At 34.5% G+C, this 19,256-nt stretch overlaps 1 protein-coding gene across 1 annotated transcript in view; it reads left to right on the top strand.

The window, feature by feature from the left end:
* Window positions 1–6,320, top strand: part of LOC101896033 (transmembrane protein 134) — a 91,404-nt gene extending 85,084 nt beyond the window's left edge. The window contains exon 2 of the mRNA XM_059126300.1: window positions 5,207–6,320. Coding sequence (XP_058982283.1) covers window positions 5,207–5,558 — 352 coding nt within the window. The 3' untranslated portion in view covers window positions 5,559–6,320. The remainder of the gene's footprint in view (window positions 1–5,206) is intronic.
* Window positions 6,321–19,256: the final 12,936 nt, after the last annotated feature.

Consider the following 19,256-nt stretch of genomic DNA (forward strand, 5'->3'; position numbering starts at 1 on the left):
AGAGTTGTCCATGTCATTATCTTTAGCCTATACGGACGGCTTTAGAGTGAATAACTTCCGAGTTTACCATACAGGGTAAGATGAAAAAAACTGATACCAACTTCAGACTGCTGTCATTTCTAAGCCACTCGTCCGACAGCTTTTTAAATTATTATAGTGACAGCTCAGTGTATTGTTTACAAGTGTACAAAAGCATTTTGGTGAGACAAAAAAAGTTATTCGTGATGGATTTCAAGCGTGAAAGTATGATTTCTTTATATTTGGCTGGAAAACCACAACTGACTATTTTTAGAGCACTCCAACATTTAAATGTGAATAAATCCTTTTGTGTCTCGTATCATGGCTCTTTAACGTGATACTGGTAGCGCATCCTGACGTCAAGGAAGTGGACGGAAGAAAACAGCAACATCAGCAGAAATGGTTCGAAAAGTAAAGAAGCGACTTGATCGAAATCCGCGTCGCAGTAGCCGAAAAATGGCTCGTGAGCTGAACATATCGCAATATTCCATTCGCAAATATTAAAAAATGAGCTCGGGGTAGAGCTATTGAAATTCCAAAAACTGCAAGAACTTACACCGCAACAGAAAGAAAATAGACTCAAAATAGCTAAAGAGTTGCATCGCTTGGCCGAAAGTGGTGAACTGCCGAATTTGGTTTTCTCCGATGAGAAAACATTCGTTGCCCAGCAGTTTGTAAACAATCAAAATGATCGTTTACTTGCCGAAGAGGCCAGCTGAAAATGTGCACCTTCGGTTGGCCATCAGAACTCAAGCGCCGGCCATGGTGATGGTGTGGACCGCAAACACAGCCGATGGTCGCTCTCCGCCCGTATTAATCGACCGCGGCATCAGAATAAATGCCGAATAATTCAAAGAAATCTAAACTTATTTTAAAATTTAATGCTTTTTCCGAATTTTTTTTTTTGCTTTCATTCAATAAAATTTAAAAAGAAAATGTAAAAATTATGGCATTTGACTTTGTTGCAGTTTTTTTATCTCACCTTGTATAAACGGCCATAGAGTTATGACGATTTTTCAATTGCGTTTAAAAGTGTCTTTGAAATCGTTTATCTAAAAACAACATAAGAGTTTGAACTCGTCCATAAATACTGCTTCGGCGTCGGCCAAGAGTCGTCCAAAAAAACGACTTTAGAGTCGTATATTAAGGCTCCTTTGGAATCGTTTAAAACGGCAAATTTCGAGTCAACTGTATATACAACTTAAGAGACGTCCATATGGAGTTTATTAGTGTCTGAACACATGAACACATTTTTATATTTAAATGTTTTCTAGACCCCCATAAAATCAACAATAATATTTTTCCACATGATATAATTTGACTCATTGTTTCCTCTTTCTGATCCCATATTCTTCATAATTGATATGCACTATCGATAAGATACCCAAACACATTCCCGCAAATGTACTGATTTGTTAAACGATTAACGAATATCAAATCGCAAGACATGTCATTCGACAAGGCACTGAATGCATGTATAATTGTGGTTATGACTATATTTGTTACAATGGAATTTATTGAATTTATACAAAAATGCGTTTTATTTAAATAATCAACAAACAGACGACTACTGCTGCTGCAATTGGTATTTGTGTGCACCATCATTTTTATTTTTATTTTAATTTTTTTGTTATAAAAATAAAATTGTCTTGATGACTTATGTAGTAGTAGCAGACAAACGCTTACTACATTAATTGCAATTAAAATAAAAGAAAACAAAAACGTTTTGTATTTTTAGTAACAACAACCTTGAATTACTCTGCAATACACGGTGGGGTATAGCTGCAATGTACTTTGTCGATCGATACACAAACACAGTGACTTACTCACTGCATTGCCTTTACCATCTGCAGTGGAAAGTAAATAATTTTCATATCACTTTCCTACTTTCAATTGCAGGTCGTTTTGATTTGCTTTTTATACCCTACACCACAAGGTGGTCAGGGTATTATGTCTTTGTGCATTTGTTTGTAACAGGCAAAAGGAAACGAGATAGACCCATAGTTCCTTTTGGTGATCTGCATAGAATCACTTTCTGAGTTGATTTATGCCTGTCAGTCCGTCTGTCCGTCCGTCCGTCTGTCCATGTATTCTTGTGAACAAAATGCAGGTCGCATTTATTATCCGGTTGAGATGAAATTTTGCAAACAACATTTGTTTGGCCCAAGGACAAACCCTATTGAAATCGGAGATAATCGGTATAAATTTAGATATAGCTCCCATATATATCTTAGTCCGATTTGCCTTTTATTGTGCACCAAACGTGTAATATTAGCCCGAATAGTATGGAATTTTGCACATACAACCAAATTAGGCCTGAAAATAAGTATGCCAAATTTTATCGAAATCGGTTCAGATATAGCTATAGCTCCCATATATATTGTTCATCCGATTTGTTATTTTTGTCCTCCGCAGCCGTAATATGCACTCTGTAACAACAATATTTGGGGAAATATATCAAATGCAGCTCAGAAATACCTTTGCTAAATTTTATCGAGATCGGTTCAGATTTGGATATAGCTCCCATATATAACTTCGTCCGATTTATTTTTGATTGTACACCAAACTTCTAATATTTGCCCAAATTGGATGAAATTTGGCACTTACGACCGAATTGAGTCTAGAAGCTAGTATGTCAAATTTGGTGAAGATCGGTTCAGATATAGCTATAGCTCCTATATATACTGTTCATCCGATTTGTCATATTTGTTACCCAAAGCCGTAATATGCACTCCGTAACAACGATATCCAAGGAAATATATCAAATATAGCTCAGAAATATCTTTGCCAAATTTTATCGAGATCGGTTCCGATTTGGATATAGCTCCCATATATATCTTTATCCGATTTCAAATTAATTGTGCACCAAATGGGTAATACAAGTCCGAATTTAAAAGACACAAATGCTTCGGCATATTTAGCCCTTTGAACTTTAAATTATAATTATAATCATAGCCTGTATGATTGAATTCTCCCATAAAAACTTTTAATTGTTATGCGCAGTGGTAGCAAAGTGGTGTAGGGTATCATAAAATCGGCCCCGACCAACTTTAAGACTTTCTTTACTGGTTTATAACATGGAAATGGGAGCGTGATATGCCAGTCCGTCTGTGCATGCATTTTTGTGAGATTGAGATGAAAACTTCCAAACAATATTAGTTTGACCCAAGAATGAACCCTATGAAACTGGTGAGAATCGGTTCAAAGTTAGATATAGCTCCCATATATGATCCGAATGACCTGAATTTTGACACACCCAATTCAGTTTAGAAGCAAGTGCATAAAATGTGGTGAAAATCGTATAAGATATAGCCATATCTCCCATGTATAAATGTTTCCGATTTGGGATTTTAAGACTCTCACATGCGTAATATGCGTTCCACAACAATGATATTTGGTACCAGATATCAAATACAGCCCAGAAATAAGTGTCTAAAATTTTGTCAAGTGCGGTTCAGATTTGGATATAGCTCCCATATATATCATTATCCGATTTCAGGTTTATTGTGCACCAATTGGCTAATATCAACCAAAATAAACTGAATTTTGGCACTTCCGACGGAATTCAGTTCAGAAGCAAATACATCAAATGTGGTGAAAATCGGTTCAGATATTAATTTGTGTTCTTAAGTCCCTCACATGCGTAATATGCACTCCAGAAGAATGATATTTGGTACAAAATAGAAGATACGGCCCAGAAATATCTCTGTCAAATTTTATTGAGATCAAATCAGATTTGGATATAGCTCACATATCCAATATCAGTTTTATTGTGCACCAAATGGCTAATATCAGCGCAACTGTACTGAATCTTGGCAATTCCAATTGATTTCATCGTAGAAACAAGTAATTCAAATTTGGGAAAATTTGGTTCAGACATAATTATAGCTCCCGTATATAAGTTTCATCCGATTTGGTGTTTTTATATAGATTCGATTCTCATCTAGCTTTAGATAGCTTCGTTAGATTTTTGATGAAATTTTTCATATTCAACTGAATTTTTACATTTTGTGAAACTTTTTCCGGCATTATTTTTTAATGTGATTCTTAACGAAGTCATATCAAGTACTAGAGGTACAAAATTGTTGAAAACCGATTCAGATTTGAATAAAGTTCCTAAATTATGGCTACTCTAAAGTCATGATACGCATTCAAATAAGGTTCATAGTTAGTATGATCTACTTCACATAAACTCCCAATATAATTTTTATACCCTCCACCATTCTATGGAGGGTATATTAACATTGTCATTCCGTTTGTAACTCCTCCAAATATTCATAATGACCATACAAAGTATATATTATGGATCTGCGTAAAATTCGAAGACGATCTAGCTATCTTCGTCTGTCTATCTGTTGTAGTCACGCTATTTTTCGATCGAATTGAGATAGAAGGCTAAAACTTTGCATAGTTTATCAGTAGGCAGGTGAAGTTCGTAAATGGACCTTGTCGGTCCACGTACCTCCCGATATTCGGTACTTTCATGATTTTAGGACATTATTTACCGGAATTATTTAAAATTTCGTATTTGAAGTTCGTAATAGGTACTACAGCCTATGAATAAAAATTTTTGTATGCAGGTTTTCGTATAGCCTCCATATAACGGTACCTCCAGATATTCAGTATTTTGATAATTCCAGTAACATTATTCACCGTAAACGTTTTAAATTTCGTATTGAAAAATCTTAATGGGTACTACAACTTATTGCAAAGAAATTGGTATGCAGGTCCGCGTCTTCTTATAGCCTCCATATGACGGTACCTCCCGATACTCTGTATTTTCATGATTCTTGCGACATTATTCACCGTTATTGTAACAAATTTCGTATCTGGAGTTTGTAACGGTTTTCATTTAAGTGGTAGTTTTCGGATTTTTTTTTCTGAAAATTTTCAATTTCCTTCGAAATGGTGGAGGGTATTTAAAGTTCGGCCCGGCCCGAACTTATCTGCTTTTTTACTTATTTTTGTTACGGGAGCTCTGCTAACTATGTAAAGTGGTGTAGGGTATCATATCGTCGACTTTTGACCTTTTCCTTCCTTTTTTTTTGTTGGTGTATGAGAGCATGAAAAGAATATAGGACGACAATATTCCCCAACTTGTTTGGCATATCATTTCAATTGTATTTAAATCTAGCTTTGTATTGCCTTCGAATCTCATCAATTTCAATATGTTTCTTATTTCTTTCAGGGGTTACAACAAATATACCGAAGATACCACATCACGTGACAGTGATTCACTTATCCAGGAATATGGCAACATCTCCACAGACGAAGTTAGCACATATTGTTGGCGGCATCCAAAGGTACGAGAAAATTGGCGCACCGTTTTGGCAGCTGTTACCCTGCTTATTGTGGGCACTGGACTCTTTGTGATGGGCACATTTGCCGTGGCAGATCCGGCGAATACCTCTCAGGGTGTTGTATTCTTTGTGGCGGGTCTAATCTGTTTTATACCCGGAGCCTATCATGTGGTCTATATATGGCTGGCGGCAAAAGGCTATCGAGGGTTTGATTTCTATCATCTACCGTTGTTTACATAAAAGTTTTTATTGCAGGAAAACAAAAAAGAAATAGAAAAAAAAACAAGAATAGAAAACAGGCCACACACTCTTTTACACCTACACACACATACAAAAGAAAGTAATCTCTACAATGTTTTTTACATTATTTTTGTACAATTAACAAAAAACAAAAACAAAATATGTATTTAGTTCTTAAAGAGAAAGTAATGGATACTGTTTTTAATGGTGGATATTTATATTATAATTATTTTATTTATTTTTATTTGTTTTTTTTTGTTTTTGGTTGGCCACAACAAAACAGGGTCAATGAAAAGTTGTTTTTTTTTTCAAAGTTTATTTAAAAGTGTACCCACCTTATTTTAATAAAACAAAAAAGCAAAAAGAGAAACAATGCAAGGCATGTATGTCCGCTGATGAAAAGTAAGAAAAAATACGAAAAATGTGTAGAAGTTGTATTCTTAAAAAAAAAAAAACGAAACAAAGAAAATCTCAAATGATTGTTCTTGAAATTAAATCAAAATTAACCCAATCGGGGTGAAAGATCTGCGGTGAAGGTGTTGAAGTCCACCTTGCTATACCAGCGTTAGTAGGTTATTGTTGTCCTACACCTTCATGGCATCGAAATGTGTATACCGGTCAAGATAATTTGTAAAATGTTTTATACTCTTGTTTTTTTATTTAAGATATGAATACGAAAGACTATATATATTTTAAATTACTCTAAGGCATAGTTCTAAAAACTAATAAAAAATAAATGAAAATATTTATATATATTGAAAATTATTATTACTTTTAATTTAATTAAGTATATAAAAAAACACTGCTAAAAAGAAACAAAAATAAAACAATTATGTTTTTTTTTAACGAAAAACTATTAAAAAATATCTCTTAATAACCAAAACGATATATTATGAAAATAAGCACTTGAATCCAACTGGCTAATATTTCCTTAAATGCAAAATATGAATACATCAATACACATGAACTAATTTATATTCACCCTCTCTGTACTACCTTATTCCTAACTAGCAATTTTCCATCTACAATTGGTTGGATGAGTAAACGTTTTTAATGTAACGAAATCACTATTTCTAGATAAATAAAATAATTATAATATAAAACATGTGAAGGATATAAGAACCAGAGTTGAGATTTGATCGTTCATACTCGCGAGTTTAAAATTCCTCCCCTTTTTATACCCTACACCACAAGGTGGTCAGGGTATTATGTCTTTGTGCATTTGTTTGTAACAGGCAGAAGGAAACGAGATAGACCCATAGTTCCTTTTGATGATCTGCATAGAATCACATTCTGAGTCGATTTATGCATGTCCGTCCGTCCGTCCGTCCGTCTGTCCGTCCGTCCGTCTGTCCATGTATTTTTGTAAACAAAGTACAGGTCGCATTTATTGCCCGATCCAGATGAAATTTTGCAAAGGTCTTTTGTTTGGCCTAAGGACGAACCCTATTGAAATTGGAGATAATCGGTCAAAATTTGGATATAGCTCCCATATATATCTTCGTCCGATTTGACTTTTATTGTGCACCAAACGTGTAATATCAGCCCGAATTGTATGGAATTTTGCACATACACCCATATTAGGCCTGAAAATATGTATGCCAAATTTGATCGAAATCGGTTCAGATATAGCTATAGCTCCCATATATATTGTTCATCCGATTTGTTATTTTTGTCCACCGCCACCGTAATATGCACTATGCAACAACAATATTTGGGGAAATATATCAAATACAGCTCAGAAATACATTTGCTAAATTTTATCGAGATCGGTTCAGATTTGGATATAGCTCCCATATATAACATCGTCCGATTTACCTTTTATTGTGCACCAAACGTCTAATATTTGTCCAAATGGGATGGAATTTGGCACTTATGACCGAATTGAGTCTAGTAGCTAGTATGTCAAATTTGGTTCAGATCGGTTCAGATATAGTTATAGCTTCCATATATATTATTCATCCGATTTGTTATATTTTGTACCCACAACCGTAATATGCTCTATGTAACAACGATATTCAGGGAAATATATCAAATACAGCTCAGAAATATCGTTGCCAAAGTTTATCGAGATCGGTTCAGATTTGGATATAGCTCTCATATATATTTTTATTCGATTTCAAATCAATTGTGCACCAAATGGGCAATACAATTCCGAATTTAAAAGACACAAATGCTTCGGCATATTTAGTCCTTTGAGTTTTAAATTATAATTATAATCATAGCGTGTATGATTGAATTCTCCCATAAAAACTTTTAATTGTTATGTGGAGCTCTACTTAATTAGCAAAGTGGTGTAGGGTATCATAAAGTCGGCGCCGCCCGACTTTAAGACTTTCTTTACTGGTTTATTATGTGGGAGCGCTCGTTAGTTATTCCCTCTAAATAATAAGGGTGGCAGTCAAAAAGTTGTATCAAACTGTTTTTATTTTTATGCGTGGGGTCTCCCCTCCCACTCCCAAGCATATGAAATCAGCGTACAGAATACCATATTTGCTTTGGGTTCTCGAAAAATATATATTCTTGATGAGAATAATGTTATAAAGCGATTAAGCGATGTCCGTCCATCTGTCTGTCTATTGAAATCACGATAGAGTCCACATTAATCGAGAGCGTTAAAATTTGGCACAAAGGTTTATATTGTATGCAGGCTGGTTGGTATTGAAAGTGGGCTATATTCCACGTCCACGTTAAGGTACAGGGTGATATAGAAAAACTGCAACAAACGCAAACGCCATTATTTTTACATTTTTTTTAAAAAATTTATTGAATAAACGCAAACAATGTCGGAAATAGCATCAAATTTTAAAATAAGTTTAGATTTATTCCAAATGGTCACCTTTGGCACAAATTATGGCCTTCAAACGGCCAATGAAACCGTCACACGCTGCCAGAATGTTGCTCTGCGGTATTTTGGCCCATTCTTGGCGAAGCGATTGCTTGAGGTAATCGACACTTTGGAATTTATACCAACGGATTGGTATCCGGAGAATTTGGTGGCCATTGTGCGCTGGAAATGTTTGCGTGCCCAAGGCTTTAATACACCCTCCAGAATATTTTGACCACTTTGTCAAGTAAACACGATCATATTGTTTGTTTACAAACAGCTATACAACGAAAGTATTCTCATCGACAGTTCACCACATTCGGCCAAGCGAAGCAACTCTTTAGCTCATTTGAGTCGATTTTCTTTCTGTTGCTGTGTAATTTCTTGCACTTTTTGGAATTTCAATGGCTCGGGGTAAGCTCATTTTTCAATATTTGCCGAATTAAATAATGCGATAAAATCAGCTCACGAGCATTTTTTCGGCCACTGCAACGCGCGTTTCGATCAAATCACTTCTTTACTTTTCGAACCATATCTGCTGATGTTGCTGTTTTCTTCCGTTCACTTTCTTGACGTCGGGCTATGCTACCAGTATAACGGTAACGAGCGATGGTACGAGACACTCTAACGATAGCCACTTGTGGTATTATCACGCTTTTGTACGCTTGTAAACAATATAACAAGCTGTCACTGGAATAATTTTAACAGCTGTCGGCTTAGAAATGACAGCAGTCTGAAGATGGTTGCAGTTTTTTCATATCACCCTGTATAGCCCCATATAACTGTAAATCCAGATTTTTGGTACTTTGAAGGGTTCTGCCACAATTTCAACCAAATCAGCTCAAACTTGACAATAATAATAGGCCTGCTCTCTCAGTGCAAGAAATGTTCGATTCAAGTCCACTAATTCGTATAGCCTCATACAACGGCACCACTCGATGTTCGATATTTTGAACGTTTCTGCCACAATTTCCAACCAAATCAACTGAAACTTAGCATTTGGGGTTCTTGGCAGATCTGTTCTTTCCCCGCAAAAAATATTCGCTATAGGACCACTAATTGGTATAGCCCCCTAATAACGGTACCTCCAGATATTCTGTATTTTGAATGTCTCTACCAGAATTTTAAAACAAATTAAAAGATAATATGGGTTTTCTTATTAACCACGGCCCGCACCTCTTGAATAACTGCAACCCTGATAAACAAATTAGCGATTCCACTCAAACTTAATATATCACTTAACCAGGGATCTCAGATGAAAAATGAGCATTTTCGGCCCACATCTTCTGATACCACCTCCTCCACAAGAGGTCAAAAGTTTGATAAAATCATAAATCTCAAAATTTGCTATAGGAAGTTTTTGTTGGTATATATTCAAAATTATCAATTTTTATTCAATTATTTGACTGAAAAATGTTCCTCTTCGTCAAGTAGAAGGACTTTTTGAATTTATAACAGCCAACACATTTCGGAAAATTTCGTTGATCAATCGAGGCATAAAAATCCGCAACACAAACACAAAACAAAACTCAACACTGTAAAACGTTCCCATAATTCCAAACTACTTTCTCAGTGCAATCAATAACTTTAGATAATTATTAAGTAGTAATTTTGGAAATCGAAGACAAAACTCATCCAACCAACGTCCTAAGTCATCAAATTCGAAATTTCCTCTATGCCCTTTTATATATTTTTTTAGCATCCTAATTTTCTTTCAAATATATATTAAGCATTATATATGGGTTGTATAGACAAGAGAAAAATACTAATTTATAATATAGAACAAAAAAATCGACCTAATTTTTTTTACACATACTTAAATTTTTCTATTATACATACATAGTATACATATGTAAACATTCGTCATTAATTTTTGTTTTGTTCATATATACTTTTAGGTTTTAAAAGATAAATCTATTTTATTTCTTTCACTTTTGGTAAAAAAAAATTAAATTAAAACCAAAAACAATTAATTTTAAATTTAGATGCTCATTTCTTCAAAAATACATAAACATTATTATTTAATTGTAGTTTACGACAAAAAAAAATATTTTTATAATGAATAAATCGGAAGAATTTTGTTTGTCAAAAATGAAAACTGTGCGATAAACTCATACAAAAAGAATATTTAATACTACGAGAAAAAGAAAAACAAAAAACACCAATTTATAGAAAATTCGAAAATAATAATATTTTTTTATCAATTTAAAAGTTTAATTTATTTGTTTTATTTACTTTTTTTTTGGATATTTTTTTCACCTTTTTCACACTATGCAACAACTATCTAGAGTTCAAATATATAAAGAGTCTCTGTCTTGTTTTTCAAATTATGACAGATAAAAGTATTGAAAATTGGAACCAGAAGGAACCCGAAGGGGTTCGCAGATATATATCATCTTCACAAGAGATTTTGTGCTAGCAAATATGTTTGTTTGTACCAGAAGGAGTGGACCGATATATCCCATCTTCACAGCAGATTTTGTGTTAGAAAAAATAATGTGATGTGGGAAATATTTAGAGAATTGGATACTTATTTCGGTTTTTATAATCGTTTTGGTTATTCAAAACCCTTTATGGGGAAGTACCAGAAGGAATGGTCCGATCTCTACCTCTCTTTATAACAGATCATGTGTTGACGGAGATATTGAGATGTGACAAGTCTGAATAGAATCTGATACTAATTTCGTTGTATGAGCTTCTGGGATATTGAAAATGTTGACCCTTTCTGGGGGAGGTACCGGAAGGAGTGGACCGATATATTCCATCTTCACACCAGACGTTTTTTTGTATTTTCAATCGATTTGGTAGTAACAAACTTTTGGCCATTACTCTTAGAAAATTGCACGTCTTGAGAAAGCACCAAAGATTGTTAAGCCACCAATAAACATTCCATGCTTGCTAGAGAAAAATAAATGAAACAAGTAAAAAAGCAGCTTTATACCCTCCTCCATTTGGAAGATACTTGAAAATTTTCAAAAGAAATTCCGTCGAAAAATGCCGCTCAAATGAAAATCGGAAAGGGGGGCGTGGTCCTGCATGGGTAATTTTGTCATAGGTCGTAGTAATGGTTCCAAATTTTAAATACGAAATTTGAAACAATTCCGATGAATAATGTCGCCAAAAGTATGAAAATACCGAATGTCTGGGGGTACCGTTATATGGGCGCTATGCTAAAACGTGGGTCTATTTAGACCATTCTCTTCTAAGGGGTAAAGTACTCAGAAGGAACCCCTTGTGTGGATTTTAAGACAATTCCATTGAAAAATTTGGCTGAAATCATCAAAATATCGAATATCGGGGGTACCGTTATATGGGGTCTATACGATACCGTGGACCTATAAAGTTAATTCTCTTTTAGGGGATTAAGTACTTGCAAGGAACTCCTTTCGTGGATTTTCAGACAATTCCATTGCAAAATGTAGCTATAATCATAAAAATATCGAATATGGGGGGGTTACCGTTATATGGGGGCTATATGATATCGTGGACCTATAAAGATAATTCTCTTGCAGGAGATACAGTACTCACAAGGAACTACTTGTGTAAACTTTCAGACAATTTCATTGAAAATGTGGTTAAAATCATCAAAATACCGAATATCGGGGGTAGCGTTATATAAGGTACTATACGATATCGTGGACCGATGCAGCCCATCTTCGAACTTGACCTGCCTACAGACAAAAGACAGATTTTAATTCGTTTTGACTGTAGCATGAAAACAACACAGGGACAATGCTAAATCGTCTAAGAATTTTACACTGATATATATACTTTATTGGGTCTAAAATTATTATTTCAAAGAGTTTCAAACGGAATGATGAACTTAATATACCCTCCATACTATGTATGGTGGAGAGTAAAATAAAGCGGGATGTTTTAGGGATTAAAATTAAAAATAATAACCCGAAGTATTGTTATTTTCTACCACTCGGATTTCAGATAGACTGTCCGACTCCGCCGTAACAGTGTCGCATAGTATCACGTGAAGTAAGTATTTTGTGTTATTTTCCCTCATTTAATTATTTTATAATAAATATCTTTGACATATTTTCACAAGTGTTTCCAAGAAACGTACAAAAATGTTTTCATACATCAGCACTTTATATCAATCAATCAACCAATTAACCGTCCCTTTAATATAAAATATTTCCCAAAAAAAAAAACGAAAATAATTGTTTTTCAATTTAATCACTAGCAATTTGCTTTTTAGGATCTCTACACAAAATTTTAATTTTATTGGATAGACAAACATTTTACTGCAACGTTGTAAAGGTTTAGGCGAATTTTGCACTAAAGTGCACAGATTTTCACATGAATGAGATACTGTTTTTAGTGATACTGTGTATAAACTCACAAGCTTTTGGCCTAATTAAATTATATTTTTTTTTTTGTAAATTTGTATAATTGAAAATGGAAAAAAATCCGCATTAAATATATAATATTCCAAAGACATGGATCACAAAAAGCTTAAACAACAAATTAGGGAAGTATTTTTATTGCACAGAAGTAATATTCCGAAAAAAATTATATGGACAACTTTTCCTATGACCCCTTAAATCGTTTTTCCCCCGACAGACGTTGATATTTTAAAAACCAATTATAAGAAAACAGGGAATGTGGTTCAAAAAATCTAATATCAATTTTTGTGTAATATTTCATTGTTTTTCCACTCTATTTTCTCGTTTTCAAATAATAAAACAATACAAATATCCATATCCAAAACGCTCATTCAAAATATGTGCCAAATGGAAGAAAATTAAATTATTTTTTCCAACAGTAAACAAACAGCTCTTTAAATGTTAATAAATTCGCAAATATTCTGGCAAAATAAATGCAAAACAAATATTGTATAATGACTTTTTTAATCGTTAAGGAACACAAAACAAAAAGCTAAAGTTCAACACTAAAATTAAACAAAAACCTAGAAAAAAGATTATATACATATATAAGTCATCACTTATACTGAAACTAATCACACACAATCAACAATCTTACGAGCTTCATTCCAAGGAAACCATGATTTGCATTTATTTTTTGTTCTTCCTTTCTTCTTCTTCTTACTAGAGCTTAAGGATAAACAATTAAAAGAGAAAATCAACTCTACACCAAAAAAAAACCTGTGCAATAAATTCTAAACACACATGACATACATACATGCAAACGTACTCATTAAATAGGTTTAATTATAATTCAAGACGAAGAATAAAGGAAATAAAATTAACATAAAACAATTAATGGCGATGCCAAAATTTATTTTTGTTCCTTAATTGCCATGAATTTGGGTAAGTAGAAAACAATCTAAACACAACAAACACAAGTAAAAAAGGAGTAAGTTCGGCCGGGCCGAACTTTGAATACCCTCCATCATTTGGAACGAATTTGGAAATTTTGAAAAAAAAATAACATTCGCCAAATTTCCAGGGGATGAAGTACTTAGAAGAAAATCCTTATGTGGATTTTCATGCAATTCTATTGAAAAATGTGGCTAAAATCTTCAAAATACCGAATATCGGGGGGTAACCGTTATATGGGGGCTATACGATATCGTGGACCTATATAAACAATTCTCATCCAGAGGGCAAAAGAGCTCAGAAAGAACTCTTTGTGTGAGTTTTCAAACAATTCTATTGGAAAATATGGCAAAAATCTTCAAAATACCGAATATCGGGGGTACCGTTATATGGGGGCTATACGATATGGTGGACCTATATAGATAATTCTCTTCCAGGGGATAAAGTACTCACAAGGAACTTCTTGTGTGGAATTTCAGACAATTCCATTTTAAAATGTGGCTAAAATCATCAAAATACCGAATAATGGGGGCTATGCGATATCATGAACCGATATAGCCCATCTTCAAAATGCTAAATTTTAGCTTCCTATGTTAATTCCCTTTGACTGTAGCGTGATTACAAAGGACGGACAGTGCTAAATCGTTTTACGCTAATAAAGAGTATATGTACTTTGTTGGGTCTAAAACTATTATTTCGATGAGTTACAAACAGAATGACGGACTTAATATACCCTCCATACTATGTATGGTGGAGGGTATAAAAAATGACATGAATCATTACGAAGGAAATTGCTATTGTTTTTGTAATGTTAAAATAGAAAGTAACACGTTCTAATTTTATTGTGTTAAAGTGGTCCTATATTTCATTTCAAGACTGACTCTTATATTCTGTAAAAAAATAAAAATAAAATCCGTAAAAAATTCTGTTAAAATCTTAAAAATACCGAATATAGCAGTTATATTAGGGTCTATACGAAGACCTGGACCTGCACAGGCAAATACGAAACTTGAAAAAAATCCGGTGAATAATGCAGCTAAAATCATCAATACCGAATATACAAAGAATTGGACCTGCATAAACAATTTTCTGTCACAGGCTGTAGTACCTATTACGAACTACAAATACGAAACTTCAAACAATTTCGGTGAATATAGGGAGGTACTGATATATGGGGCCTATACGAAGACCTGGACCTGCATAGACAATCTTCTGGCGTGGAGCGAAGTCGCCAAAATCACGAAAATACCGAATATTTTGAGGTATCGGCTATGCGAAGGGTGGGCCTGCATATGCAATTGCTTGTCATAGAATGTAGTACCTATTACGAACTCTTAATACGAAATTTCAAACAACTCCGGTGAATAACGTCTCTAAAATCGTCAAAATACGAATATCGGGGGTACCGTTGTATGTGGACTATACGATATCGTGGACCTATATAGACATTTCTCTTCCAGGGGGTAAAGTGCATAGAAAGAACTTCTAGTGTGGATTTTAAGACGATTCCATTGAAAAGGAAGTACCGTTATATGGGGGACCTATATAGACAATACTCCTCCAGGGGATAAAATACTCAGAAGGAACTCCTTTGGTGGATTTTCATTGAAAAATTTATTTTCATTGAAATAATTTTACCTTTATTCGTTTGGCTCTAGCGTGATTACAACAGACGGTCGGACGGACAGGGCTATATCGTCTTTTTCGCCCATTAAGAATATATATATTTGGTTAGGTCCAAAATTATTATTTCGATGTGTTACACTCGGACTGATGAACTTTTTTTTATATTATGAAATTTTCAATGACCTTTTTGCAGAAATGCTGCGGTATTTCATTAATGCAGCCTCCAATTTCCTCTTTTAAGGCTTGAGTCGCCGTCGGCTTATTCGCGTAAATCAACTACTTCAAAAAAAAACCAAAGAAAAAATCTAAAAACACGATTTCTGGTCTAAAAAACTAGAAACAACACGACCCAGAAATGACGAAGCCATCAACATGGAAATGCGCCTCGCCACTGAAGATGATTTTACCGGGAAAATCGGCATTTTCATGTTGTTTCTCCAATACCCAATTAACAAACTTCCTTCGATGTGCATGGTGAGCTGGTTTCAGTTCCTGAGACACTTGACGTTTGTATGCATGAAGAAGCAAATCTTTCGTAAAAAATCGCTGCAATTTGCTGAGCTCGATGTCGAATTTAGGTGGAAGGAGTTCTAGCGACGTCATCACGTACAGCTGCGATATTTTCGATCGATCGAACTGGTCGAAGGCGCGTTGTTGTCTTTGCATCACTAACAGCCCCAGTTTCGGTGCATTTATCCATTAATCTCTTTGAAGAAGTCCCTTTTGGAGCATTATTGTGACTATAAATGTATGACAATTTGCAAATTTTAGCCGCAAAACTTTCACCATTTTGCTAAAACAATTTCACAATGAGAATGCAAACAATCAATAACAATTTTCAAATGTCAAACAACGACACTTCGAATCGCACCAAATTTAAACAATTCGTTCTATTTGGACACCCTTTCTTTTCAGTGACCTGTGATTATTGCAACCACAAGCTTTAGGTCCTATTCCGCCATGGAAATGAGCAACCTTGATCCCCTTTCAGAGATCACCAGCCAAAGTTTTTTGAGGACATTGCAGCCCATTTAGTTGAAATCTCCCCAAGTAATTTTATGTATCACTTGAAAAAAGTGGCACAACGGTGGCTTCACCGAATTCTAGATCAATTGACTTGGATCCACGACGTGGCAATTCATCTGCTGATTCGTTTTCAGAGATGTTGTTGAAGCTTGAAGGACGACTCAATTTTTTCTAGAGAATTCCTGCACTCCAAAATTGCCATAGATTTAATGGTATATTAATTTAGTGCTTTCATGGCCGCTTTATTATCGACATATAGTCACCGTTGCGTCCAGTTCTGATTTTTTATTCCAGTTTTGATTTTTTGACAGCAAAAATCTCTTCCTCGATTACGCTGTAGTCGTTGTTTAGTTTGAAGAAGTTCCGGATAATCAGATATCCGTTTCAGAACGCCGCACAAAAATCAAATCATCATACGGGCTCCAGGTTCGCTTCCTCGGCCGTACATTGCCGAAATTTTGAAAAATGATTTCTAAACTGTACCAACAAAGCTATTGTCGCTATTGGTCACAGTTTTTCGAATTCTTGCTGTTTTTCTCTTCATTGATTTAGCACACGATCACCCCCATCTCCCACAGTTTACAGCAATATCAAAAGAGGTTTACTGAGGAATATTTTTTCATATAGTCGTCCTTAGTTTTAAAAATCCATCCATTCTTGAAAAAATATTTATAAAAAAATCCAGAAACAATTAAAAATACACATTGTAAAAATCCATTTGGTGGTCTTATTATCCTTGAAAAAATATTCTCCAAACAGTCCCGTTTGGTCCTTAAAAAATATTTAAAAAAATCTAAAATGTTTGTAAAAACATTGGTGGTCCAATTGTCTTGGGACATTCATTAAAAAATTCAAGTTTTTTGAGTCTGATAATGATTGAAAAAATAAAAAATCCAGGGTTTAATATTTTTCACAAAATTCACGTTGGTGGTCCTTGAAAAAAAATTGAAAAATCCATTTTGGGTGGTATGATAGTCTCTGAAAATACATTGTAAAAAATCAAGTAGGAAATTTGAAAAAAATCCACGATTTGTTGTCTAATTGTCACATTCCGTGAAAAATATTCTTAGAAAAATTCAATAGCCCTTGAAAAGACAGTTGTAGAAAATCCTGGTTGGAGAGCTGATAGTCCGAGAAAAAATAGTCTTTAAAAATTCACATTTGATAGTCTGATAGTCCTTCAAAAAACTTAAGTTTTCATAATTTGATAGTTTTTAAAAAAGATTATTTAGAAAAAGAAATACGTTAGTAGTCCTTTGAACATTTCACGTTGGTAGTCCTTAAAACAATATTCAACAAATAAAAGTATGTTTGGTGATGTTCCTTGCAAATTTCTGATTGTCCTCGTAAAAACATTAAAAAAAGATCAGGTTTGATGGTCTGATAGTTCTTGACAAAAAAATTTTTTGTCACGTTTGAATTTCTGATTATCCTTGAATAAACGTCCTTAAACATTTCGTTTGAATTTCTGACTGTCCTTAAAAAATACTTTTCAAAAAATACTCGTCTGGATCTCGGATTGTCCTTCAAAAAGTATTCTTTAATAAAAATACATGTCTTAAGGCCCGATGGTCTTTGAAAAAATATTTACTTTTTTTAATTGAAAAATGCCAGAAGGAGTTATCCTTTCTGTCGCAGTATACGAGCGGTGTGGTTATACCCAATGTTGGGGAGGGCAAAGATAAGCCCATCGGATATTAGACTTTCTCTCATGTAAATGTTTTTGTTTGACATTTTTGACCTTTTGTGTGGGAAGTACAAGAAAGAAGGAGTGAATTGATGTTACACAGCTCTGAACTTAATCGAAGTTTGATAATAATATTACGATGTAGCAAGTTTAGAAATCAGATACTTTCATCGAGAATAATTGTGCCCTTGCTGGTGGGACAAGAGAGACAGACGGATACTAGTAGATCAATTCCAAATATCTTGAAACTGATTTCGTCCAAAAATAGCTAGGGTCTAATACGTTATTTTTGAGACATTATTCATTGTAGCTTATGTTAGCCAAACAGCTGGTATAGGCTGGTTAGTCTGGATATAGGATTTTTTCTGTTGGGATATACATTGTTCATTCACTCGGAAAAGCTCAGAAAGATTGAAGATTTCTTGTAATTTCGGTCATTGATATATTTTCGACGCTTGAGGTCTTCTCCCTGGTAAATTGTACCAAAAACAAGTTAAAAAGTATCGGTCGGTATTGCCGCCAGATATATACCCTCAGCCTATGTTCGATTATCTAAATATATTTTGACTAGTGTTAAGATTACTCAAACGTTTGACCCTCTATGGAGCAGATCCCGAAGGAATGGGCCAATATTGTCCATTTCCTATCGGACCCAAAATATGATATAAATATTTCGACAGATGTGCCAAGTCTAAATGGAATCGGATGTTACTTTGGCGTTTTATGAGCTTCGTGGGTACTCAACATTTCAATATTTTATGGGGGAGGTACCAGAAGGAGTGGACCGATGTATTCCCCCTTCACACCAGACCATGGGTTAATACAAATATTAGGATGTGTGAAATTTGAATACAATCGGCCTTTTACATCACATTTAATGAGATTGTAATTATTCAAAATTTTGACCATTTGTGGGGGAGGTACTTGATGGAGTGGACCGATATTGTCCATTTCCACACCTGATCTAGTACTGACGCAAATTTTAGGATATGCAAAGTTGGAGCTAATTCGGATTATCCTTTCTCTTTCTGTGCAAAAAATATATTGTTTGAAAATTTCGACCTTTTGTGGGGGAGGTACCAGAAGGAGTGGACCGATATTGCCCATCTCCGAACTCGATCTAAGTTTGACAAAAATATTACGATGTAGCCAATTTGGACCAAATCGGATACTCCCTTCGAGAGTTATCGTGCGCACCAGCCAGCCAGACAGACAGACAGACGGACGGACGGACGGACGGA

This window comes from Musca domestica, unplaced genomic scaffold (genome assembly GCF_030504385.1).
Source record: "Musca domestica strain aabys unplaced genomic scaffold, Musca_domestica.polishedcontigs.V.1.1 38, whole genome shotgun sequence".
Lineage (NCBI taxonomy): Eukaryota > Metazoa > Arthropoda > Insecta > Diptera > Muscidae > Musca > Musca domestica.